Source organism: Achroia grisella, unplaced genomic scaffold (genome assembly GCF_030625045.1).
Source record: "Achroia grisella isolate CSIRO2021 unplaced genomic scaffold, CSIRO_AGI_Agris_v1 utg848, whole genome shotgun sequence".
Taxonomy (NCBI): Eukaryota; Metazoa; Arthropoda; class Insecta; order Lepidoptera; family Pyralidae; genus Achroia; species Achroia grisella.
This window is the reverse complement of record NW_026713041.1, coordinates 120,968-147,991: the sequence shown is the minus strand read 5'-3', so window position 1 is coordinate 147,991 and position 27,024 is coordinate 120,968. Positions and strand designations below refer to the sequence as shown.

At 31.2% G+C, this 27,024-nt stretch overlaps 2 protein-coding genes across 2 annotated transcripts in view; one reads left to right on the top strand and one right to left on the bottom strand.

The window, feature by feature from the left end:
* LOC131852393 (transient receptor potential cation channel trpm) overlaps nt 1–27,024 on the bottom strand; it is a 118,557-nt gene that overhangs the window by 58,006 nt on the left and 33,527 nt on the right. The window contains exons 7-8 of the mRNA XM_059203068.1: nt 11,619–11,775; nt 1,391–1,538 (exon numbers count right to left, since the gene is read on the bottom strand). Coding sequence (XP_059059051.1) covers nt 1,391–1,538; nt 11,619–11,775 — 305 coding nt within the window. The remainder of the gene's footprint in view (nt 1–1,390; nt 1,539–11,618; nt 11,776–27,024) is intronic.
* LOC131852416 (uncharacterized) lies at nt 2,728–5,586 on the top strand. The gene is made up of 6 exons (XM_059203096.1): nt 2,728–3,307; nt 3,395–3,504; nt 3,740–3,974; nt 4,167–4,269; nt 4,893–4,971; nt 5,273–5,586. Exons 1-6 carry the CDS (start codon nt 3,260–3,262, stop codon nt 5,439–5,441), a joined length of 744 nt encoding a protein of 247 aa, XP_059059079.1. The 5' UTR covers nt 2,728–3,259; the 3' UTR covers nt 5,442–5,586.

Sequence of the window (27,024 nt, the reverse complement as noted above, 5' to 3'; positions counted from 1 at the left end):
TGGATAGGTCACAAGGTCTCTAGATAGATAGATAGGCAAGGTCAGGTCAGGCAATTCCTGAGCTAAGTTTTTATGGCTCCTTATATATAAATTCACTGCCATATCTCACCCGTCAAGTGTAACCACAATTTTCAATGTAAGTTGGCAAGCTGTAGAAGTAGTTGTAATGTAATTATTGATATGAATATGTATACAGGTTCTTTTAAAGTTTCTTATTTAAGTATGATCAGACTTAGGAAAGAATATTTGTATGAACTGTGCACCCCATTTTTTAGTATAATATTCATCACTACATGGTTCAATAAATTCATTATCTTCAAATAGGTTTCTTTCTCGTAGGGGTAGTGCTAACTCGTAAAACCAAGTGTTTCTTTGATTAAAGGTACGCCAAATGAAATATCGGTAATAATTTTTTTTTTCGTATTTTCTATTTGCAAATATTCAATTTTGGAATGCAAATTCCGTTACGTGCCAGTACAAAAGGTATCCCGTACAAGCTTAATATTATACAATTAAGTACTCTTTAATTAATGAAATTTTAGCTAAACACAAAAGCGATTCTACAGAAACGCGGTTTTTTCCTCATTGTTTTAAACACATTCAGTTTTAATTCCTGTTGCTTAATTATTCCGAATATTTACGGCTTTTTATGTAATTTAATTATACAAATAAAGAAAATTGAATCTTGAATCTTGAATTGAAATGGCGAACAAGCTTATAGTGCACCTGATGGTAAGTGGTCACTGTCGTTTATATATGTATATATATATGAAGAGCAATAAGGACATCAGATTATCGTATGGCGCCAGCAATACCTCGTATAGGTTGCTACTTAATAAAACTTTATTTTAAACTTAGGGGACCCGTCAAACGTTGATCTGTCTTAACTATGAATATTAAATAAACATTGAAGAAAACTTAATGACACTTAACTTTTCTTATGTTCTGTGCAATTTTCTTAGTTTATTCTTTCATAAGAACCTTCTCTTAAGAATAACGATCACAACAAAAAAAGAATTAGCATAATCAGTTTACGCGTGATACACTGGCCAAGGGAAATAGGTATTCATATATATATAGAAGTATAGTTACAAATTGAAATACATTTTATTTTAACTATTTTACATATACCTACTCAAAGTGAATCTGTATATCTATATATTGGGCGTAAATGCTTCGAAAAGGGACAGATTTTATTGGTTTAGTTGTTCGATTCACATGCAGTTCTCGTTTATCACCATGATCAATACCTGGATAAGTCTCCAAATAGACTAACAGACCAATTTCCTGCTCATCTTCTCGTCCTTCATTGCTACCCTGCTAGCGAATACCACTAAAGTATGTCGCCACTACCATCTATTAAAGAATAACATGCTTTAAGCACACTCACCAAGTTCTTTTTCCGCGTGCATTGCAATAATTCGCTGTACAGACACTCTGCTTGTTGGAGTCCAACTTCGAAGGTTTTCTGTATGGTGCCTATTACAAAGTCCCGCATCGACTCCAGCACTGTTTGTTCTCCGCTCTCCGATGCATACCTGCAATGAATAATCATTGTACAGTCCCGTGGAGAAGTCAAGTCAATAAAGATTGTTTGTGTAACTTTGGCAAACAAGCTGACAGCCCACCGAGAGTGTCTACCCTATTGTACACTAGCGACTTTAGCCTATGTACATGAACAGCTCCATTTATTTTTGCGATGATAATGTAAATGTACTGGTTCACTCTCCTGCACTAACGAAATTGATGGGGCCACGATGGTTTTCATAGTTTTTTCTTTAACTAACATGGTAGATTAATGGCAATTAACAGTCCCCTGCCAACCTGACATCATGAGATGACATTACAGTGGATGCCTCCGTACAGAAATTAAAAGAATATGTACTCCGTAGAAGATTAAAAGAAAAATCTTAATAAAATATTAGTGACTATGTTTGGTAAGGCTTATTTATTTGTAAAATCATGTTTTTTCTAAGAAAATATATAAAAGATCCGTCTTCAGATTTTATTAGATAGATGAAGATATATAGGTATATTCAGCATACACATACATAACAATACAAAAAAGTCAAATAACACAAACAAAAATTTCTAAGTCGGTATTGCTGTTTTAATTCAAAACGGATTTCCAAAAGTAACAGTATTTTTTTTTTTATAAAAAATTTATGCTAGATATACTGACAGACAAGGTACATACATAGTATAGGAAACAATTTTTTGGTTGAAAGTAGAAAACGTATTGCTGAATATCTTTTTGTTTGACATTACAATGTCTTTATTGCTTCTCCATTAAGTATTCTCTTTCAAGCATAGTTTCCAGAATGGTGATGTTCAATATTTACAAGAGAATGGAAATTTTACGCGTATTAGAGTGTTTGTTTCTTATATGCAAGCAACATCATCGTAGTCATGCTGTAACAGACGGACGAACAAAGTAGCATAAGGGACTGGAACTCAGAACCCTAAAACAAGTTTGGAAACATAAGCTGCAATCATTATAGATGAGGTTCTCAAAACCTTTGTCCATAATATACATGTGAATTCGTTAAATAATATTTTTGATATAGTTAAATATATTTTTGATATACAATAAAATATAATATTATTGACTCCTTGTGTAACACAACAATAATTACATATTGCTTGTATTTTACAAGCAATATAAACATTAAAAACAGATAAGAGTCAATGTGGACCAAACTCAGCGTAATGCTAACCTCGACGGTCTTATTACAAAAAATCTGTTAAAACTCGGACGAAACGTGGTCTAAATAGTCGAGGTTTAAACCATTCCTAAAGTTAATACTTGGAATAAACCGAACATTATTATGAATCCAGATTTAACAGAGGTCTACTTAGTGCTACAGTTAAATCGTTCATTATATATTCCCCACAGATAATATACAGAAATCAGTCATTCATCTCTGTCAGCCTACAATTGCGTTCCGTTTTACCAGAAAACTGAAATGATAAAAAATAATATTACTTCAAGGAAAATTGTATCAAATAAAAATATTTATATATGTATTTATTTATGTCTTCTTTATAACTATTTTATTAATATGTAATATTTATTAACATGGTATTACATTTAAAATCTGTTTTATATTTTGAAAGTACACGGAGAACAGGAACGTATCTTGTATTTTTATCACTTCGTTTCGAATCATAACATCGCGCCATTACTGCATATAATGAAAAACAAAAGTTTTTTAGCAATTTTTTTCAATAATTATAAAGTACAAAAATATTTAAAATTATGAGCTTACAAAAGAAAAGGAGTGCAAATTGGACACCAGAAGAAAAAGTTAGTACTTATAAACTATAAAATTCAGTCAATTGAGTTTTAATACAGTTTATGGCGAAATAATAGCGACTATTTTAAATGTTTTAGGCAATATTACGCGAAATTATTTCAGCATCGGCGCATATAATAGAGGACAAATCAACAAAAACGTCGGCAAATATTTTAAAGTCCAAAGAGTGGAAAAAAATAACAAATAAGTACGTATTTATATTTGTATTATTATTTTTATTTTTGTATCATTTGCTTTAAATATTATAGTTAACTATAAATGTTAGTATAAAATATAGTCATATGTGTTATTCTCATGCATAAGCTATACTACTGTAGTTTCATCAAAATCCGTTCAGTAGTTTTTGAGTGAAAGAGTAACAAACATACATACTTACAAACTTTCTTGTCAAAATATTATTAATATATGTCTAATATTTCTAGATTCAATGAAATTACTGGTAACAATAGATTGGACAAAGAATTAAAAATGGCCTGGAAAAGATTAAAATTATCGGCTAAAGCTAACATATCCAGCTTCAAGCGACAGCAGTCACAAACTGGTGGTGGAGAAAAGCCACAGTCACCATCCCAAGAAGACTTGGATATTATGGCCATTGCACCACTAGACTTTGTGGTGGAAATAAACACCTATGACAGTGATGCTGTGACTGCCATGGTTTGTATCTACTATATAATGATTATTCTGATTCAATAAATTTATGAGGTAAATAAAATTTCATCACACTAAAATGCTGATGATTTTTGTATGAAAAATTATACATATTGTTTCTTTTATGATTATCATAGCACACATAATAGTAGTGGTAAATAACAATATTGATGTTGACAATATACCACTTGGTTGTAGGAGGACAATCAAATTCAGCAGGATGAAGTCAGTGGTCATAGTTCAAATCATATTGATTTGACCTCAGACACTGAGCCAATACTCAAAACTGTGGAAGAACAAGGTAAATATACTATCAAAACTAGCAAAACATACACATTTATATTTAGCATAGCTATATAGCTAAGTTAAATATAAATGTGTATGTTTGGCTTTCTGATTAACTAATCTTCATTTAATTTGACATACATAATAAGTATTTGTCATAGAGGATAATATCTCTCTCTTTAATTTATAGTACTATGAAATAAAACATGCTATGTAGCTTGTATCACTTTATGTCAAGAGCATATTTTACCTACCTACATTAATACACTTTATTAATAAACTAGCTGTTCCCGCGACTTCATCCACATGGAATTTAATTTATTTTTCTAAAATAAAAGTAGCCTAAGTTACTCCTTATTACATCAGCTACTTGCCAAAAAAAAGTCCCATCAAAATTGGTCCAGCAATTTCAGAGATTAGCCGGAACAAACAGACAGACAGACAAAAAATGTTATTTAAGGTGTATGTACATATTTATATTCATATGCATGCATGGTTATTTCAATATTATAAACAGATACTCCAATTTTATTTATATGTATAAATGAAGTATAAAAGTATGTGTAATAACTTTTTATTCTGTTGTAAAATTTGTATACATTCATAAATATTATTAATTGAGAATTTTTTTATTTATAGCAATAGTTGAACCATTACAAAATAATAAAGAAAATAAAAGGGAGCGTGCAATGAAATCAAAGAAGGAGGTGCAAAAGAAGTATGTACAAATAAATTGTCTTTGCATGTTAGGAGTGATACATGAAATTTAGAAATATTAGTATGTCAATGTTTTATTGCAAAGGTTATTGTAATTTAAATTTCCAAAGATAGAAGTTAATAATCATATACATTGGAATGTTTTTCATATGTTAATATAAAATTGTAACTAGTCAATTTGTCTAAACATAAGTTTTTTAAGTGTTATTATACTATATAGTACAAATACTACTATTAGAATATTGATCTGCACCCTGAGTTCTTGTTCATAATTTAATGTGGTATTATTTTTTTGTTCACAGAGATGACATGAGAGAATCTATTGTACAAAACAATATAGCATTTAAAAGAAGAAATTTGGAAATGTTAGAAGTTGAACATGCATATAATATTAGAATATTGAAGTTAAAAATAAAAAAATTAGAATTAGAAATAGATTTATTAAAATCTAAAAATCATCATACAATATAAAAAACATATAATAATCAATGTCCTGATTCTGATTTTAAGGCTGATATTGTACAATAAAGAGTGTCTTTACTGATTTTAAGGCTGATACTATATAATGAGTGTCTGTGTACTGATATAAGGCTGATTGTGTTGTGTAAATAAATAATTAAACTAAAAATGAGTTTCTATGAACTGCCTTCTCCTAATAGTACCACGAAGTGTGTTATTTTGTTGTAAAACCCCTGTGTTTGAAGTAGATTCTCTAGTAATCTCACCAGGAAAAATGTCTTCCTTCATATCTATTGCAATATTGTGAAGCACTGCACAAGCTACAACTGTCATTCTGGCTTTTCAATGTCTCCAAACATATTAATAGACAAAATCTTTGTTTCCACAGCCCAAAACATCTCTCAATTGTGTTACGTGTCTGTATATGACACCTGTTATAAGTTTCTTCCTGAGGAGTATTAGTATGTAATACCGGGGTAAATAAATATGGAGTGCAGGGATATCCACTGTCTCCTAGTAATATTCCAGAGAAGGCCCCAGCTTCAAACCTCTGTTTTAGTCTACACTCCCGAAATATTCTTGAATCATGTACACTACCACGCCACCTTGTGACAATGTCCATAATTTTCAGGTCCGCATTACAAACCACCTGAAAAATGAAAACATTAAAATGTACTATTTATGACTTACTTAATCTCCTTTTTTTAATAAATATTAACATACAATGCTTGGAGATTTAATGTGACTGACAATAAAATAATTAAGAAATTATGTACATAAAAGCATTATTATTTTGACAAAATTATAGTCTAAATTATTACATGATATCCTAATTACTTAAAAATTTACTTTTTAAATTGACAATTTATTTATCCTGTGTACTATATATATATATATATAATAACCTACAGATGTTTGAGTATATTGGTAAGACCAAATAGGAGATTCACATTTGGTGACTTACATATGGTATGATTATCCTACCAATTACAATTTCATGATTAAAATTTTATAACTTTTAGGGACACTAGATATTTGCATGCACAATCACCATTAATATCCCAATATAGATATATTCTTAAATACAACATTACCTGTACATTTAATGATGGATATCCTTTCCTATTAATGTATAGCTGACCATCATCAGCATTTATTTTTTTTATTCTAATGTGTGTGCAATCAATTGCACCAATTACGGTGGGAAAATTAGCTATGCTACGGAACTTTCTCATTGTTTCTTCTTGATCAGCTATAGTGGCTGGCATTTTTATGAATCTTGAAGACACAGATGCTAAAGCACCTGCTACCTTCTTGCAAATTTTGCTGACAACGGGTTGTGAAATACCATATAAATCAGCGGTATCATCTTGAATCTGCAGACAAGATATAATTAAATGTTACAATATTTGATGTTACCTTAGGCAATAGAATTAAAATAGATACAGTTACTTATTCATGTAGCCCAGTTTCGTAATGCGCATACAACTTGAAGTTCAGGTGATATAGGGCATCCTCGGGGGTCTTGAACTATACTTTCATGAATAATTTCCACTATTTTCAATCCAAAACGTTTTGTAAAACGATGTTTATATTTAAAATCGTTATCGCACATCTCAAACGGGTTTTGTCGAATACGATGTCGGTTATATATATATAAATCTTCATCTATTATCCACTAAATCCATATACCGATATTTTCAATAAAACAACAACTGACAATATAAAATTTTAAAAATGGAGTTTGACGTTTTTCGTTTAGACCACTGTTAAACTAGGGGCATCACAGGTCTAACTTTAGACCATAGACGAATCACGGTTTAGAGATAAAATTCGTTTTGTAATAAGGAATTCTTTGGTCAATGGTTTATACTAGTGCTAAACCAGGTTTATCTTTTTGTAATAAGACGGCGAGTGTCTAGTGGTTTAGTACACCGCTTTACTTCCAATGGTCGCGGGTTCGATTCCTCGCACGTGCAATATGAATACAAATATGTATTCACAAGTATAATTGTTTGTATCGGTCTGGGTGCTTTCTATATGTATATATATATATGTATCTTTGTATATATTAAAAAAATATATCGAAGTTTTTATACCAATTGTCTAGTACCCATAACGCAAACTCTGGTTACCGTGAGACTCTAGATGGCGCAGTATTAATTGTCCAAGATTTATTTATTATTTATAGTTTCCATCGCTGATCGATTCTTATGATACAATCTGTTTTATAAAATTGTACTATAATTTGAATAATCAATGTAAAATTTAATTAAGAAGAACTGTTTTGTCGTCAAAAGGAATAGACAGACAAACTATCGCCCTCATAATATTAGTACGGATTACAATATCTTAATTGTTCCGCCATTATGAACTCTCATCCAAGCTTAGTTTCTACAGCGGTGTTCATCAAGTGAGCCAATATTTACTGGGGAATGGAAAATAAAGCCGTATCCATATTACAGTATCAGCCTTGTAATACGCGTATTTCCCTTGGAGCGACAAGGTAATTTGCTACCAAAGCCTTGAAGTATAAAGTTTAATTTAAATCTTTGTAATATTATTTATTCGATGAATAATCTTTGTATGTTTATTTTAGGTAAAAATCATACCATGAAACATAATGGAAGGCATAATCAGTACAAATTACGTCAATGGTCTAGAAGTTAGCGTACTACTCGTTTTCAGGTGGTTGCGAAGATTGTTGAGTATTAACATTTAATTTCATGACTAACTATTTGTATTATTAATCTGGGTGCTTTTCTACGTATCCTATCTTACTTCTCAGAAACGCGTAAGTTTGTGAGTATGGATTGATGCATGGATGCTTGTTACTCTTTTATGCAAAAACTTCTGAATGGATCTTGATGAAATTTTATAGTAACGTATATTATATATATATATATATATATATACATCAGAATAACACATAAGCTATTTCACGTGGGTGAAACCATGCGCAGCTGATTATAATATATGTATTTAAAAAAACTCTTTCAAAAATTTTATCTTAATGCCTAGTAAACTCATATCTTCAGTTGCGCTTAATTTAAAACTTTCAAAGTGAATTGTTCAAGGTTAGCTATAAAGTTGTGGTCCTATACATACATGTATGATAGTAAGGCACCGATGTCAGAGAGGTTGAAGAGTAATAGTCTAACATGGCATGGACATGTAATACGTAGGAATGAGAATAATATTTTAAGGAAGGTGTTACATATGAATGTGGATGGTTATAAGGGCAGAGGAAGACCGAAAAAGAGATGGATAGACTGTATGAAAGATGATACGGTAAGAAAGGGAGTAAATAACGCGATGACTGCGAACAGGTATAAATGGAAGAGAAAAACATATTACGCCGGCCACAAATAAATGGGATAAGGAAGAAGCAGATAATGTGGTCCTACATGTTCTGTCTTATATAATAAAAAAACGTTACCATTTTCCATTTGGCAGACTGCCTGATAAATAGAATCCCTATTATTTACTTTAACTGTATCTAAATGTTAAATTTCCCAGTGAAGATAAGATAGAAAGTATAAATAAAAAAATTATTTATATGTATATATAATTTTTGATTTTATTTGATTTAAAACGACGTCCTTAGCACGATAAGCCTATTAAACAAGATAGGCTATACAAAACAAACCCTATAATATTTCGCGTAAAGCGTCGTTGAAGCCCAAATGGGCTCTCAACGTTTTCTGCTACTTCAAGTCGTATAAAAGTATCTCGGCTGAAAAGATAACGACAAAAAAAATAAAAGATCTTCAGGACGTTTCTAAGTGATAGAAAACCAGCAAATCTCTTGAGGCCTGTATTGTAGGCGCGGTGCTGTAAGGTTTATTTCCGGTAAAATATATTCTAACCTAGTAATTTTACTTTATTAGAATAGAAAATGGAGCATAATGCTATTTAAAAGGTGGTGGTAAACAAGAGCAAAATGCTGCTTGTTTATCACCATAGTCAGATATAAAAAAAAGAAATTATTATGTTTTCAATGCTTGGCTGTCTCCCCGGCATACGTGTAATACGATACATAAAAACTTATTGCTAGTTTATAATTAGTCTATATCTAATATTTATACATATGTGACAGAAACATTAAAATTGGTAAAAGTATTTATTTAATTGATTCATTATAAACAAGCATACGCATAAACAAATATATTAAAAATAAAAGTAAAAAACATTAAATACGATTATAGATGAGGCAAGTATACTTGAAATCGTTTGTTCTCACTATTAAGGTAGAGGCAAAACTACTAGTCTAGAAAACCTAATCTGAAATATGAAGAGAAACAATATTTTATAACTTAAGCGTGAAATGATTTCGATATTTTCAATGTAACGACAACACATATTTAAAATTGCAAATATATATATACATATTTACGCAACTAAAATGTATTGAAAAAGTCACCAACACGCATACAAGTTCTCGTGTTTGCAATCACAGTGTTTGCAACAAATCTCCTCAAAAACTGCTTGACGGATTCCGAAATTTTGAGTGATTATTCCGAGAATACAGTCTGAGAGCAATATGAACTATATAATAAGGGTTGTTCACCCAAATTTTGATGGTTTTAACTTTAATAAGTTAAAGTTTTTATGATTCGTTGTTATAAATTAGAACCCTATATTTCCGTCTAAATTTACCCTAAATTTTTTCCGTAAATCCCTATATTTAATAGCGATATTAGTTTTTTAATCATTTCCTGTTTTCGACGGTCGATAACTGACATAAAAAAAATGTTCAGCGTCCAAAGTGGACACAGGTCAGCTAGTAATATAAAAGATATTTTAAAATAATTTATTCTATACAATTTTTAGCAAACATGTCGTTTTCAGAAAAAAATAATTTGAAGGCTTTTTAAATATTCTTTCCCGTTTTCGCGATGCTTTCATCGAGAAAGCTTATTCTACGAGTATAAGCACAGTAAATTAATTTTAGCGAAAATTAGTAGATTTTCCTCACTGTAATGCTTTTCTGTTTTTGACAAGATTTTTTTAAATTTTATTTTTATACTTTTATGATGCGAAGAGAGAATAGTCATAAGTGTTTGTAAAATATAAAGTTATATAAAAATTAATACTCATAGTTGTGCCTTAGGAGAGGCCTATATTTAATAGTGGACTGATATGGACTAATGATATTTTATTGTATAGGCAAGTATATTTTATTTTATATTATTAACTAAAATTTATTAATTTTCTAATATGCAATTCTATTAATATTACAATTCTGTTAATATAACAGTTACTGCATAGATAAAATATTTATATAAAAAGATTTTTATTCTCTTTAGAAACTAACATTAACAAAAATAATGCGTAGTGATACAATTAAAGTGTTTATTATTACAATAAAGCATACATACTGCAGCTGACGCTTGAGTAATTACTTAAGTTGACTATTAACAGATTTAATTATTATAATGTGTAACCCATTATTAAGTAATTATGTCATGCAAAGTTCTGTGTAATTAAATTATGTTTACGTCACATTTACACCCCAACGCACAAAGTTGTAGCTGGCCAGATACATACAGTTCGCTAATGAGAAATTTATTTAAATTTCGAACAACTTCCATGATGGAAATTAAATTTGTTTGTCATAGACCATTGCTAATTTTAAAATTACTAACTCGAGCATATAAGTACAGGCACATACGTCCACATGTACATGCTTCAGTACTTGGTCACAGTGTGTCATCTTTGAATACACGAAATATTTTAAATCATATATTTAATAGTGTGTAACTGTGACAAAGTATGTAAGTGATCACAAGCATAGATAAGCGACTCTAAATACTCTTGTAATATAGTATAGGTTTTTATAATTAATAAATAATCTACAACAACTCAAACAGTGCCATCAAGGCCAAAACATAGTCTTCAATATATATATATTTATATAGGTATTTAAACATTTATTTTATAAATATATAACCTTCATAGAAAAAGTAGTCAAGGCTTTTGACTAACAATCATGCTGATAAACATTAATGTTTGAATTGAGTGAAGATAGTTTTGTGACCATTGGATACTAAAGATACTCAAATTTTATTCTGAGTTTTTCATTCTTCTATACTGTATAATTGTTATTCTGTTTACAAAATACTGTGGATGAAAAGAAAACATATGTTTTGAGTTAGTTTAGCTATAAAATTCATATATGTAACTCACTTGTGAACAAAAGCAATAAGATCAGCTGCCCTTCCACTGCCATCACAGACCACTACTGGCACAGGAGGATTGTCAGTCACATACTCCAACACTGCTCGCACTGTGTTAGTACCTCCTTCGATTACTAAACACACCACAGGAGTTGATGAGTGGGTGTCTGGAACAAAGGAAACGAATTTGTAAATTTATAAAATATTTTAAATTACCAATTTTTTATTTTGGAAAACTATCTTTTTATGTTCCATCTGGAAAGGAAAAGATTTAAGAATTCTTTGTAAAATTAAAAGAATTGTGTAATCTTTTGTGAGCTCTCGGCTTCGACGTTCTAATTTCAAACGTAATAGTTGATCTGATATATAAATAAAGAATTTCTATTTTATTTTTTTGGTCTCATTTGGATAGGTAAATATTTCATGTATTTGTTTGAGAAATTATAAAAAATATCAATCAAAAATTTTGTGAGATCTCGGTCGAATACAAGGTTCTAATTTCAATCGCAATAATTAATTTGAAAATTAAATAAAGAATTTGTATTCTATTCCCTAAGGAATATAAATCTCTTGTTATATAATGCTATGTTAGTTTAAGGAGATAGGTAAGAGTATATATAAGGTAAATATTGTATATTAGTGTATTGTTGTGTTTATGTATTTATTTTTAATCATATTAAAGTTCTCTTCTTTATTTTTTTATAGATTTAAATTACAAATTTTGTTAATGCACCGCCTACATAAATCTCTGTTTGTCCAATGGTTGACAGGGAGAAAATACCTCAAGGTGTTAAGTCCGCCATGTGCACCTTTATTTATGTATTTGAGCATTAAAGTTTTAATAAACAAATATTCTGAAATTAAATTTAAATTTTGTGGATATATTAAAGTATAAAAAAAAATTACCTAACTAATGGTTATATCATTTCATTGACACCTTCAATGAAGTATTCCTACGGTCACCTAGTGTTACCATCATAAGACTAATTCAATGCTTAATTTTTGCATTGAAGATATATAGGTGTGTCAAATGTCAACTTAATAGGACGTATGCAACTGATGAAAATTTAGAATATTGGAAGCAGACTTATAAAAACATTACAGAAAAATTATTTTATTTAAGCCCATTTTACATAATATTCCATCTTACATAATATTCTAACATTTTGAGCTAAACTTATAAAAAAGGTTTTTTTAACATTACTGAAATTAAAAAAATCATTGATTAAACCCATTTCTTATACTTCACTTATTTTTAATTCAATATAAATCTACTACTACTTGAGAATAGGTTTGAATATGTCTTAAAAAGTAATGGAAAAGGCAACCGAGAAGATACATTAACTGTTACATATGGAATATAACACACTTTATGTGAGACAGACAATAAAGAGTTTTATTCATTCATTCATTCATTCATTAAATACTAACCGTCCATCACTTTGATTTAATGGCGTAAAAAAATATATTACAGTCACCAGTTGCCAGAACCGCAGTGTTCTTGGTGTTCACCAAAATTAAAAAAGTTACCCCAAGGAAGATAACTTGGGATCGAATTAAATTATGCCCAAGTTTATTTGGCAGGGACTGAATTTCGTTAATTAACTTTTAATTAGACGGTAAACGAACAAAAGAATTTCCGTGGCGTACCGTCAAAGGAATTCGTAGGTAACCGGCGGCTCTTTTACTGACCATGTTAATTAAATCACCTGCAATTGTTTACAGCTCAATCGATTTTATAACACCGTTCAAATCAAGAACAAGTTCTTGTTAAAAAATGTTCATTTGTGTCTGTTGTATATGATTATAAAAGTTAAATAATATAATATTTATTTAATAAGCTTTCATCAGTGTACAGTAAGATGTAGTCCAAACTAGTGTGATGTTAGAAAAAAATACAAAATAAACATAACGAATAAAAAACATATTTAGGGTTAGCCATAGTTTAGCCATAGTTGCATTGCTTAGTCTCAGATAAGATTATATATTCAATATAAATATTAACGTTAAAATATCATATATACATTTAAAATCCCATGCCAAATCATCATCTCAAATAATTATATAAAGTGTAACATGACTGTACACTTGATACATATAAAGTTAAGTAAACCTGTATCGCTCGAAGCAACAGTTTGTCCCCAACATACGGCTTTCAGTATCGCGCAGCCCTATTTTAATTCTATTCGATTCTATTTCATTGAAATGGGATGCTGCCATAAAAGGAAACAACATAAAAAAAGCTCAACACAATTTTTACGAGCGCGAATAAAGCATGGAATCAGACATAAAACACGACAGGTGGGAGTAAGGGCTCCTGCAACATTTATTAGATCAGTATGTAATGTTGTCACTTTATGACATTGCGATACTGAATATCAGCATTTTAGCGCCGATCTAATGGCTTGATTTATGTGATATTGATTTAAAAATAGACCGATATTACGGAAATGTCTTTATTGACGCGAAATAATTTATGGGTTTTACTTTGGATTTTAATTTTAGTGTGACTGGTGCGGGAACATACCAAGTATTAATTAAAAAACTGAATAATAGTATTATAGTTATATAATTCGCAAAAGGGCTCACAGACAAATAGTCAGGTGACATTAAAAAAACAAAATTTATAAAAAGAATAGTGGACAAGCTGCTAGCAACGTTTAGTGATTTATCTCTCTAAGTTAGACAGAAAGGTTAAGATTAAAATCTGGACGTTATAAAAAAACACGTGTGTTCTGTCTGACTCTGTGATGATGGAAATTTTGGTAACGAAGTTAACAAAATTCGAGAGATGCTGATAGGCTCGTATTTTGCTAAGTTGGATTCTAATATGTGCATATTACAACTATTGTGTTAACTTCGACACTGATTTATATATATAACTTTGTGTTATGTTAAAAAGACCAGACCCGAGAACTTATTCCCTGCTACACAAATTAATTAATCTACATGATTGACACAGAGAGAGAAGAATTATATTATACATAAATATGAGGTAATTACTGAGAAAATTCAGTTCACTAAGATCAATATTTGCTATGTGAGGCTTAGCACAATCTCTCCTCATGTGACAGACAGACAACAGATTAATTTGGCTATACTTGGGTTTAATATGTATGTACTACGTTACTAGCAAACAGAACAGCACCATGGACAACCAATGAACAAAATATATTGCGACCTTGTTTGACCAAGTATTATCATTTCTATGATATCTGTAATAAGTAGTTCGTAATTTTGCTACCAAATCTCAACTATAAGCTCAACTTAAGCTCAACTCAACTATAATATAGAATAGTACTTGTAAAGCAAGCTGCAAATATACTAGAGAGACAAAGATACTCAAGGAAAGTAATAACTTCTTAACATGTACGAGTTCCTCGCACGGTACAAACATTTGTATTCATAAGTATGATTGTTTGTATTGGTCTGTGTGTATCCTATAATATATAACAACATTACAAGAGCTGAGTTTCTTGTCAGTTATTTTTAGCTTGATTTAAATACATGAATAACGATATTTTGATTTAGATTTTGCATATAATATAATAAAAAAATATATTTCCATCAGTTGTCTAGTATCCATAACACAAGCTTTGCTTAGATTCGGACTATAGGTACAGTGTGAATTAAATTGAGTTCTCATATTAATATTATAAATGCGAGTTTGTGACAATGGATGGATGGACGTGTGTCACCCTTTCATGCAAAAACTATTGAACGGATTTTGATGAAACTTTACAGTAAATTTCATCTGGGTAAAACCTCAGGCAAAACTAGTTATTAATAATGAAATTAAATTAGGATTACTAACTCACATTTGCATGGGTCGGTCGTATTGTATTCTCAATTCAATATAACTTATTGTATTTTATATTATCATTGTCCATCGAGGAGAACAATGAGTTACCGCTGAGGTGGACCTGAGAATAATATTTATTTTACTTTCGATCCCTTCGAGGGTTGGAAGTTAGATTGGTAAGATTTTCAAACTCCGGCGAAAGTCCATTTCATATTGGTTAGTTTATTGAAAATAATATTTAGAGAAAAATATAATATACTCAGGACTGTGATCCCAAATGGATCTGGTGTTGCACTATCCTCCGATGAATTGAAGTTAAAAATTAATATTAGTTAAGAAGATTTAACTTTTTATTTGTTCAAAAAATTGCTGAAATAACTGATTCTGCAATATATCTCATAGAACAACTAATTTATTTATAAGTGAGTAATATAGTATCACCTTATTTAAAAAAAATTCATACTGATAATATTAGTCTTGTGCCAGGCTGGGGTTGATCCACCAGAGATTTTAATAAAACACCTGAGGACGCGCACGTGACGCCCCTGGTGTTTCAGGCATCCATAACCATTTACCATCAGATGGCCTGAATGGTTTGATTGCCACCGTTGTAAAAAAAATGATGTATGAGGGATCCTTTTTAATATAAACCGTAAACAACAGTAATTATAATAATTAATATTTTTTGTCATTAAACTGACAAACAAAATGAGACCACCATTTTGTTTGTCATTTTAATGACAAAATTGTTATCTGACGGAAATAGATCTTTCCTATATATATACAGGAACAGCACTACGAATATCACGTTATCACGTAACGCCCGTGATTGCATTGCTATTTCGGAGTAATGAGATGTCATGCCTTAAGTAAGTATTAGTACTGTAATTTTACTGCCTTATCTCATCCTTCAATCTAAAGATAGCTTTTTAGCGGCTGAGTTAATCTATTTAGGGGACAAACAAGGTTGCGGCTAATCACCTGATGGTAAGGGATTACCGCCGCCCATGAGCACTCGCAATACCGCAATTACAAGTGCGTTGCCGGGCCATGTAAGAAAGGATGAGCTCTTGAAGGTTTCAATATAATATCGGCTTTGAAATACCATTACGGGAATGTGATTCCACAATGTACCCAATGGACTGATATTCCCAAGCAAACGACCTATCCTAGTAAATATTCTATTTATTACTCATGAGGCGACCAAGGAAGTAATTCAGTACATTTTTTTTTATTGATGATAATGGAATGGTACACCCGCCTAACGGTATACGCTGACGGAGCACTAGTGGTGGATGAAACGACGAATATGAGGTCAGGTCAGTTGCAAATCATGATAAATTCAACAGGAATTCACCATGATGGTTTCCAGGTCAATCTGACATGCTGGCGATGGGGTCATCAGTCCATATTACTAATAATCCTCTTTCCCCCGATATTTTAGGGCATTACTGAATACCCTAAAATATCGGAGCAGTGGTACTGACCACTGCTCGAATATTGCCACCGATCTCAAGGTCGTGTGTAGATGGTTTAGCAAAGAAACTTTTCTAAATGTACGGGTAGAAGATACCTCAAAAGGCAGATCGTGCCCGAAATAATTGAAAGGTTGGCTAGTAGTTTGTGTTCGTAGGTTTCAGATAATTGACAACAGGATAATCTTATTGCCAGTTTCAATTTTGAGCTCAAAACGAAACCGAGTTCTAAACTTTTTGGGGTTACTTTTCTTGTACAAATTTTATGTTTTTATTTAGGTATAGTCGTAAATGTATCGTTAAATTAAGTTAAGCACTTTCTGATGTTCATAAGAGATAGCTGGTACAGTTAAAGCTGCTTTTAGTAGGATATATTTTTTTATTTTGACAGTTGTTCTTTTTATTATCGTTTAAATGAGTTCTTATTATTATTATATTTCTATTCTTTTGTCTTCTTTTATCTGGTTTAAAATAAATAAGGTAATATATACACGGGCCATAGCCAAGTGGAAGAGGTTGCGCTATGTGATGTTGATTATGTTGTTACTATTGAGGAAGACAATTTTAAAACAAATAGCGCAAGGCAAATAGAGAATTTTGTAGAGAACACTAATACAAGTGTTTGCAGAGAATTTTTAAGTGTTTTGGGTACAATACCTATAGAAATATAATTATTATTAATATTTACTAAATTAATGCATTGATTAATATATACTTTTCATCGCCAATAAAATGATTAATACTGATTGTATTGATTAATCAATTGATAATAAATTAATTATTATTAACAGTAATTACTGCTTACGACTGTAAATTTCTGTTTGATGTTCTAATCTATTCTATTCTTATTTAATATTTTTATTTTGACAATATCTTTACTTTATTTCAATACGATAGTAATTATAAACAATTTTATTTACTAATTAGTGAAATTGATATATTATTTTGTGTTCTTATATGTATAGAATCAGCTGACACAATCTCTCTGAATCGTTCTTGCAACATTTTTCATTACAGCTCCGTTCCTATTTGTTATAGCGTGGTGTTATTCAGCCTATAGCCTTCCTCAATAAACGGACTATGAATTTCAAAATCGGATCCATAGTCACGGAAATTACCCCAAACATTCACTCACAAATTTTAGTATTTAATAGTAATATTAATAGAGTACAAATTAGGATGAAGACAATTACCTAAATATATCTTGCTCATATTATAAACGCAAAAGTTTGTAAGTATGGATGGATGTTGTTGATGAAACTTTACAGTACATCAGAGTAACTTAAAAAGTTACTAATAATTTAAAATGTCATAATTTAAAAAGGTATTATGTAAGTTAGGTGAAATATAATCACATAATCACAAAAGTCAAGCGCTTACTTGACTTTCGTGTCGCAGACGAAGTTGCGCGGGTTAGCTAGTAGTAGGTAAATATATAGTATCTTGATAACAAAAACTAATTTACTTACGCTCCCATAAACTAAATTAAACCGTAATTGTACGTAGGGACGGTATACTTTATCTTCAACACCCAAACCTAAAATTCTTAGACATTGGTATTTTTATCAATTTCACCGCACAATAGAGGGCCACCTTAAATCCCTTTTATGGCTATTAAGGGGGGCTTGCAAGCCACCAAATCACTATATATACTGAAAAGGTATATTTTATGGACGTTGCAAGTGTTATTTGGCATAAATTATTTATGTCTATTCTATACTATATATAGCGTATTGTTATGTAAACTCTGTCAACAAGTTTATGTACGGTGTTCTAAACTACACTACCACCGAGGTAAATAATCCATTAATAAAAAATGAACTTTAATATTAAAATTACAGAATATACTCTACTACTACTCTATCATGTTTTTCGAATTGTTATGTGTATATGAGTATGTGTGCATATATATATATATTAGGCCGTCCTTTATGCGGTCTCATCTAGAAACCAAAACCAGTGCACTAATCAGAACTGGATTGACCTGACTGATGCGATGCTTATACGAGGGCTACACTGAAAGTTTTTAGAACTGGCTACTTGAAAGCAATATAATAAAAAAAAATGTTAAAATTTTGAAAATGGACCTCTTTACGAATAATACTGAGTATATAATTTATTCGTTTGTCATGTGTTTTACGGTTTGGCGGCAAATTGATAATAGTCTGTAACGTTATCATGAACTCAACACGAGAAAATTTTTCGTGTGATGATTTTTTATGACTTTCGATGTCATCTAAGTCAACAAGAAAGTTATGATAGACTACGATTGGCCTTCCACGATGAAGCCCCGTCTCGTGCCACTGTTTACAACTGGTTTAATGAGTTTAAACGTGGTCGCACTAATTTCACCGATGATTTGCGTGAGGGACGGCCTTCTATAGTATGATAGGGACTGACAAATCAGATGAGTGACCTATCAGCAAATCCGGGCAAGCTTAAGGTTTGGTATGAGTCAAGTGCACAAAATCCTCCATGAACATTTGGCGGTCAGGAAGCCTTGTGCCCGGTGGATACCTCATAATTTCACTGAGGCTCAAAAACTCCGTCGGGTTGATTGGTGCCGTGAAATGCATGAAAGATTTAACGGAATATAATCAAATTCTGTCATAGTTACGGGAGACGAAAGATGGATTTACTGTTATGATCTTAAAAGACAGTCGTGTGGGTGTTTCCTTCCGAGGAGTTGCAGTGAAGAGAGGTCGAAGTTGCGCAAGAACAGTCATTACTACAATTGTTTTAGTAAAAACAGTAGGTAATTGTTTGCCAAGTATATAGTAGGATCCTTCATCACGACAATGCTTCGTCGCACACTGCCAGGCAAATGATCGATTATTTGGCGAGCTCAGACGTAGAACTAGTGGGTCATCCGCAATAAATAAAAGAAAAACTCCGAGGAAAACGTTTTATGGACGCCGAGGATTCGGTGGTTACGTTTCAGAAGGCCATCAAAGAGACCCCTAAGGACGAGTGGGCAAAGTGCTTTTCTCAGTGGTTCTATCGGATGCAGCGATGTATTGACGTGAATGGACACTATTTTGAAAAGATAAAATAAAGGTAATAACTTGCTAATTTAATCAGTTTTTGATTTTCTAAGAACTTTCAGTTTGACCCTCGTACTACCAGAAGATTCATCCGATTCAAAATCCCCAAAGGAAATAACCAGTACGCTTTAAAAAGTATAAAAAGTGATATTAATGCTTCATAAATCTAGTTCTATTTTTGAAATAGAATAAATTAACATTGTTTTTTACAATACAGGGGGCGTATTATGAACTCTTATTCCCATTCAGTTTACGGCTTAAACTGAACTGCCTGGCGATTTCGTATTACGAACGCTATTAGCCAGCCAGTCAGCGGTCACGTGACAGCTGAACGTCTTCTGCCCGAAAACTGACCGGCTATCACTTGGTTTATGACATTTGACAGATCTCACTGAAGGTTTAAAAACAATTATAGGAGAAAAGGTATATTATTTCTATTTCTATGTCAGTTTTTATTATGTTTAAAACATGTTTGTGCAGTTATTTCGATTGTTTGTGTTTCGTTTTAATTTTAATTATGTGTGATGAACTCGAAGTATTGGAGTTTTTGGAAATGTGTGCACGAAAAAGAAGTGTGAAAAGACCGAACGCGACCAATCCAATCCTATTGATATAGACAATGAACAATTTAGAAAACGTTATAATCTAAATAAAGATTTGGTGCGTCATAAATTATTTACAGACCTACCAGTGGAAACTAAGGTATAATGTATTGTAATTATTTCACTAAATCACTATATATAGTAGCATTATTATTTATGTTATTTATCAACGTATTAGTGATATTGCTGTTCATGTCAACAAGTTTATTGTTTACGTAAATACATATGCTGAAAAGGATAGATAATAAATATTCAAAGGTATCTATTTCTATACAATTAGCAACTGTTATTGTTGCAAATAATCCATTAATAAAATATAGTGATAATATATATGGTAAAATATTAAAACCAAGTATGCAGTCTGAATATCTCTCCGGCACTCAATTAATTAAATTAAATTAATTATATTTTAGGTTTTATAATTGGAATTTGGAATGCTGGGTACTGCTGTACACATACCCCATTGTAAATTAAGAAGAGATATTACTGTAGAAAACAATACCATTCATTAAATATAATTGGTAAGTGAAATATAAATTAAAAGACATGTTTAATAATATAAGTTTTAATATCTTTTTTTAATATAATATATGTGTGCATATATATATACATCTCTATTTACTTAAATATTAAATGACCATAACACTCCATATGTTTCAAATAATCTGTATCCATGTAATTAATCTCATCAAATAATATTTATCCATTAATTATTCTCTTATGTTTCAAATAATCTTCATCTATGTAATTAATCAAAAAAAATTAATCAGTGTGGATGCCAGAACTGAACTACTCATGACATTTGAAACTGATGCAACATCTAGATGCTTATATTACTACACAAAATTTTATTATGAAACTACAAACATCATCATCTAAGCTCTAAACTTGAGATTTAGGAACAGCATTTATCAGCACTAACAGTTATGTGCTGTATTTTTAATGAAATAATACTTTTTGTAAATAAATATTAATATTATAGATATAAGGAGATCCAGGATATGCTTTATATCTCAAATGCTATACCAATCCACACTGGAAGAACAACATTGAGAGCACGATTTAGATGCCTACATGTACCTCTTATAGAGAACTAAAGAAGAACAAAAACATAAACCTGTTTAGCACTAGTAATAAACCATTAAAACAAAATGAAGTTTATCTCTAAATCGTGATTCGTCTAAAAGTGATATTTAACAGTGGTCTAAATGCAAAAATACAAACTCCATTTTAAAAATTCTATTGTAAGTTGAAAAAATATTTTAACTAAATTAAAAATATATTAACTAAAAATATTTAAAGCAAATTTTTTTTACAACACATAAAAATATATAAAATGTTATTTGTTATTTTTTCACTCATTTGACTTTGAAATAGTCATTCCAATAAAAATATCTCGCCGTTCCTTTCCTCCGTATAGGACTCCTACTTGTGATTTAAAACTGATTTTCAGCCTAATAGTACATTAATAAATATTATATATTAATGAAATAGTTATAATGAAGACCTAGATAAATAGAAATAAATTTATTTTTAGTTTATACATTTTTCTTTGAACTAATATTATTTTTGATCTTTTCAGTTTTCTGGTAAAATGGACGAATTGTGGTCAGACATGAGTGACTGATTTCTGTATGGAATACATAATGAACGCATGGTTTAAACAAACATTTGTATTTAACAGATTTTTTGTAATAAGACCGATGTTGTTTAGTTGTGGAACTAAGAAATTGAAACATTTATAAATAATAATATTGTTAATAGGTCAAGGTTTTAATTATTTGTTTTTATAATAAATGATATAGGTACATTATTTATGTCTTTTATTGGTAGTTATAATTAAAGGGATATGATAATTTTATTATATACTAATTAAAAAATGTATCTATTTTTGTATTTATATCAAATAAAAGCAACTTGTTACTCCTTTACACAACTCATTACATATGACAGTGAAAGTATCCCTCAAATTTGGTCCAGCTGTTTCACACAAACAAACGGACAGACTATATATTTTTTTTAATGTCATTTATCTTACCTTATATATGTATGCATTTACTGAAAAGCTGTTGTAGAACTGATACTTCAATATATTTGCATAGATACATGTATTTCAGATGATTCCTATTAAATGAAATAAATTAAAATTCAGATGGTTACCTTATAACACTTAAACTTGACAATCCTTTCCAGTCTTTAAAACCCCCTTTTCCTAAGGAGTTTAATTGTTGAGCGACGTCCTCACACAAGCGATTGGTATGGTATTCTTGGGCGGACTTATTAAAGCCACTTTGCATGCTATGTATTTTAAAAATCCCATTATATTTCAAAACCGGTACGATACACGACGTTGGCGAGAGGTAGTCCGTGATCTACAATTTAGTTATAAATATAAAATATAAACAGTTAAATATTTGCATCATTTTAAAAAAACATTACTAAGAAAATGTTAGGAATACTTACGTTACATTAGGTATATTTTTCACAATAATTGAATTATTAAATTTAACTTGCGTATAAAGTCATGGAAAGGCTAAGTTTTAAATTGTACATTAAAATAGAATTAAGACTTTGCGCGGAATTTTAAGTAGATTACAAAGTTCGTTTGGATATTACAATGAAAATATTTTTTACAAATAAATCCGAATTATTAAAAAAGACAATAAAACTGTCTGGAATATTTTTGTATATTACACAAATTCTAAATCTTAATTACTGTTTTCTATATTTAATTTACATTTATTTAATTAATATTTTGTCCAAAAAGTGACACACAAAAACTCAACTTAACGTTGCAACGAATGTATGCGTATCCGAACGCAGCGCGAGAAAATCCACTAACCAGCCAGAGACAAACTATCCAGGCAGAATACGGTTTGAATTTGGACCCTCATAATACGAAAAAGAACAATTCAGTTTAAGGCCGTAAACTGAACTGCCTGGAAACTGACTGGATTTTAAAGAGTTCATAATACGCTCCCAGTTCGAAATTTAAAATGCTCAATTCCATTCTCATAGGACAGCCTCGGTGGTCTAGTAGTTTAGCACACCGCTTTACTATACGATGGTCGTGAGTTCGATTCCTCGCACGGTACAAACATTTGTATTCATGAGTATGATTGATTGTATCGGTCTGGGTGTTTTCTATGTAAAATATGTATTTATTTACAAAAAAAAATGTATCTATGTATTTATATCAGTTGTCTAGTGCCCATAACACAAGCTCTGCTTAGCTTGGGACTAGATGGCGCTGTGTGAATGAATGAATTGTCCTGAAATATTATTATTATTCTGAAATTCATAACTATTGACAGTTCCCTCAGACGTTGCATGCTCTATAACATTATATTAAAAGAATGTACTCTTTTTTATTTAACATTTTGCTTATCCTAAATGTAGATGTTTACCTGGCATCAAACAAACCTTAAATTATGAAATTGTAAAAGATAACAATGAAAATTTTCAGTTTTGAGTTTCTATTCCGCTCAGTGAGATTTCAAGTTCGATTTCCGGCTTAGCTTGCATACCTACTTACTAAGTCCGCAAGAAGTATAAACATTAAATATCTATAGTCAAAAGGATTAGCTAGCTGAAGTGGCAACATCCTGTCTACTGTGGAAATTAATTCCGATTCGAATATAGGCATTTTTTAATTAAATACTGGGAACGTCTTTACTCAATATTTTGTGTCAAGAAAAAAACTAACCGAATTTGTTATTTATTTATTATCGATTTAGTCTTGATTACAGTTTAAAAGGTAGGCTGAAAGTACAAAAAATAGGTAGGCTGCAGATTAGACCTGTAGACCCAGTAGAATCTTACCAATATTACAAACCTGAAAGTTTGTTAGTACGGATGTTTGTTACTCTTTCACGCAAAAACCACTGAACGGATTTTGATTAAACTTTACAGTAATATAGCTTATACATCAGAATAACAAATAGGCTATAATTCAATAAGATATTGTGTAAATTTGGCGAAATATCATGTCAAATAAGTGTGATGCAGACGAAATTTCGCGGGTCAGCTAGTGATTTCATAATTTTAAATCCATCCATACCTGTTAGATCCAAAATTTATTACTGACAACCTAACGTGTCGTTTATATTTATGAAATCGCTTGTACTGTTTCGCAGTTAGCTTTGTTGTACACGAATGAAATACAGCGGTGCAGCGATATTAAATAATAAAACGAGTGGTATCAGCGTCAGTTCGACATTTCAGTTTGTTTCCGTAAAAACATATGTTAGAAACTAACAGTTTTTTGAGAGTTTGATTGGCAATGATGTAAAGTAAGCACTGATTAGTATGTCCGATTAATGATTATATATTGGACACAATTGTTATTTTTTCTGCTGTTCGGCTACTGACGTACTCAAAATCAACAATATCAACCCTAAGGCATAGAAAAAAGGAAAGAACTGATTTACAAATTACAACTTTGTAACCCTCATTTGAGGTCGCGAGGTTGGTGAACGATCTAATTACGAGTAGATTTTGAGAGCACTTTTTCTTGTACAATCCACTTTTTTTTTGTTTTGCTGACTAAATACGTGTTTTTTGTTTGTATTAAAGATTAAGGTACGATGGGATTAACATACCAAAAATGGACAAAAGTCCCAAAATTAATAAAGATTAAGAAAAACTCTATGGCATAATGGATTAGAGCATTCGCATCACTAACTACTGAGGCATGTCCTAACACCAAAAGCGGTTTTAGTAAAACCGCATCGGAACACAGTCGCCCAGACAGGGTGGGAGGGGAGCGAGCCGCGTCATACCGCTCTCCGCACCGACCGACGCGCGCACCGGTCGGCTTCGAGTAGCTCCGAGCCGACCCAAGTTGACCCAACACGTTCAGTGACCTGCGCGCCGCGCCGCTTGTCGAACGCACCGATCTAACAAAATGACAGACCTAAACAACGTTGTATTCCCCCGCAAGCTACTGAAGAAATTCATCATGCTGTACAAAGACCAACCCTGCCTTTGGGACCGCCACTCTGTCCTGTATAAAAACAAACAGAAGAGGCACGATGCAGTTTCAAAACTAACAGAACTAGTACGGGAATACGATCCGAGCGCGACTCGAGTTCATGTGCTCAGAAAAATCGAGAGCTTGCGAGCATGCGTGCGCCGCGAACACAAAAGAGTGCTCGACAGTCAGCGGAAGGCGAATAACGATGATGAAATATACACCCCACAGCTATGGTATTACAACATATTTTCGTTTGTATTCAATCAAGATGGGGGGAATACTAAAGTAAAAACAGACCCCACTCCGACAGAACAACCCGCGGTAAGGTTATTGTAATTTGTGCATGTGGTTTTTCTTTTATAGGATTTTATTTTAACTTTATCAGCAAGAACTGTTTATGTATTATTATTGCAACTACCCATTAAGAAGTACTTTTTAATGGGTAGTTATAAGGTAATGCTCAACGAATATCAACAATGTAGTTTACATTGTTTGTATTCGTTGATACATTTGGTATGGTAGGTAAATTACCTAATAAATTAACAAATTATACAGGTTATATTAATGGAAAATCTTGTAGAGAGTACAGCTGTATTTCCGTTGTGAAGTTAAGGACAATGTTGGTTAAATACTAAACTGGAAAAAAAAACGGCGTTTTAATTTGTAGGCTTAAAAGCACGGTTTGCAATAAGATTTTTGATAGTCAAACTCTATTGTTATATTTTAAATGTACCATCCGTGATAATGATATTCAAGCAATGTGTAATGTAAATTAAAGTACGCATGCATATTACGTTTTACAACCTTAAACTTTGTTTAAGTAACAATTTAGTATTTAGAATAATTGTTCATCATTTAATTGTTTTGTGTCTCTGCTCCTAAACAACGAATTAATAATTCGTCTTTCGATAAATTTTCGAAAACCGGTTTGATAGCTTCTTGGACTTGCGGAATCGTGAAAATTGGTCCAGTTCATTATTAGCTTCAGCCTTACGCCATTTACACCAACTGTATTGATGGTCTAATGTATTTAATAGTGCAATACTGCAAGTAAGTTGCTCCTTTTCCTCCTATTCCTTAATTTCTGTTTAAGTCTATCATTGTATAAACAAATATATTAATAAAAGGGAGGCAATAAAGCTACATAAGTATAGAATTTTCTAAAATCGAGCTAGACATATAACCCATCACATAGGAAGACCCCCTTAAGGACAATGTTGGTTAAATACTAAACTGGATAAATTATAACAAACCGTATTGGTTTGCAATAAGAGTCAAACTCTATTGTTATATTTTAAATGTACCATCCGTGATAATGATATTCAAGCAATGTGTAATGTAAATTAAAGTATGCATGCATATTACGTTTTACAACCTTAAACTTTGTTTAAGTAACAATTTAGTATTTAGAATAATTGTTCATCATTTAATTATTTACTAAAACGATAAGTATTGGGTCCAAATCTTTGCGCTATCAATCAATATTAAGAGAGCTACATCTTAAATCAATATTAATAC